At 52.7% G+C, this 683-nt stretch overlaps 1 protein-coding gene across 1 annotated transcript in view; it reads left to right on the top strand.

Moving 5' to 3' along the window:
• The window catches only part of LOC104081512 (galanin receptor type 2-like), a 1,863-nt gene extending 1,407 nt beyond the window's left edge, over window positions 1-456 (top strand). Inside the window, exon 3 of the mRNA XM_009584292.1 lies at window positions 1-456. This exon is cut by the window's left edge and continues 30 nt beyond it. Coding sequence (XP_009582587.1) covers window positions 1-456 — 456 coding nt within the window.
• Window positions 457-683: the final 227 nt, after the last annotated feature.

The raw sequence follows: 683 nt of genomic DNA, 5'->3' as shown, positions 1-683 counted from the left end.
CTCCGGTGCTTCTGGTTTGGCCACTTCCCCTTCAACCGAGCCACTTATGCTTGCCGCCTGGCTTCCCACTGCCTTTCATATGCCAACTCTTGCCTCAACCCCATTGTCTATGCCCTCATCTCCAAGCATTTCCGCAAGCGTTTCAAGGAGGTCTTCACCTGCCTCTTCTTCCAGAACAAGACCGGTAGGAAGAAGAGAGTTGGAAAGAAAGTCCACATGGTCAATGTGGGCAAAGGTTTCACCAACAGCACCAGAGGTTTCTATGGAGGCAACACTGAGGTGACCCAGGTCCCAGAGAACACCAGGAAGAGGGACCCTGAAGGTGCCAGTCATGATGCCAGAGCATGGACTCACCAGCTACAAGGTGCCATGGTCTCTGTGCAGAAGGAGCTGCTGGAGGAGGAAAGTTTGGCAACAGCTGGCCATCCCCTAGCCATGACCCCTGCAACTGACTGACTGTTCATTACGGATGAGCAAAGTGAAGAAGCCTGTTTTCCAGCCTGTGAGTAACCACTCCATTCCCAAATGGGCAGAATAATATGGGGCAGAGGGGAACGGACACAGCACAGTCACCGAAACTTCCTGTAGCAATGGTTAACCCATTGTCCCCACTCACCTTCACTCACTGGCCCACAGCATGCATGTAGGAATGGCACAATCCACCCATACAAATGCAGAGTGGA

Source organism: Fulmarus glacialis, unplaced genomic scaffold, assembly GCF_000690835.1.
Source record: "Fulmarus glacialis isolate BGI_N327 unplaced genomic scaffold, ASM69083v1 scaffold27618, whole genome shotgun sequence".
NCBI lineage: Eukaryota > Metazoa > Chordata > Aves > Procellariiformes > Procellariidae > Fulmarus > Fulmarus glacialis.
Note: the sequence above shows the minus strand (reverse complement) of the source record. Positions and strands in the feature narration are given on the sequence as shown.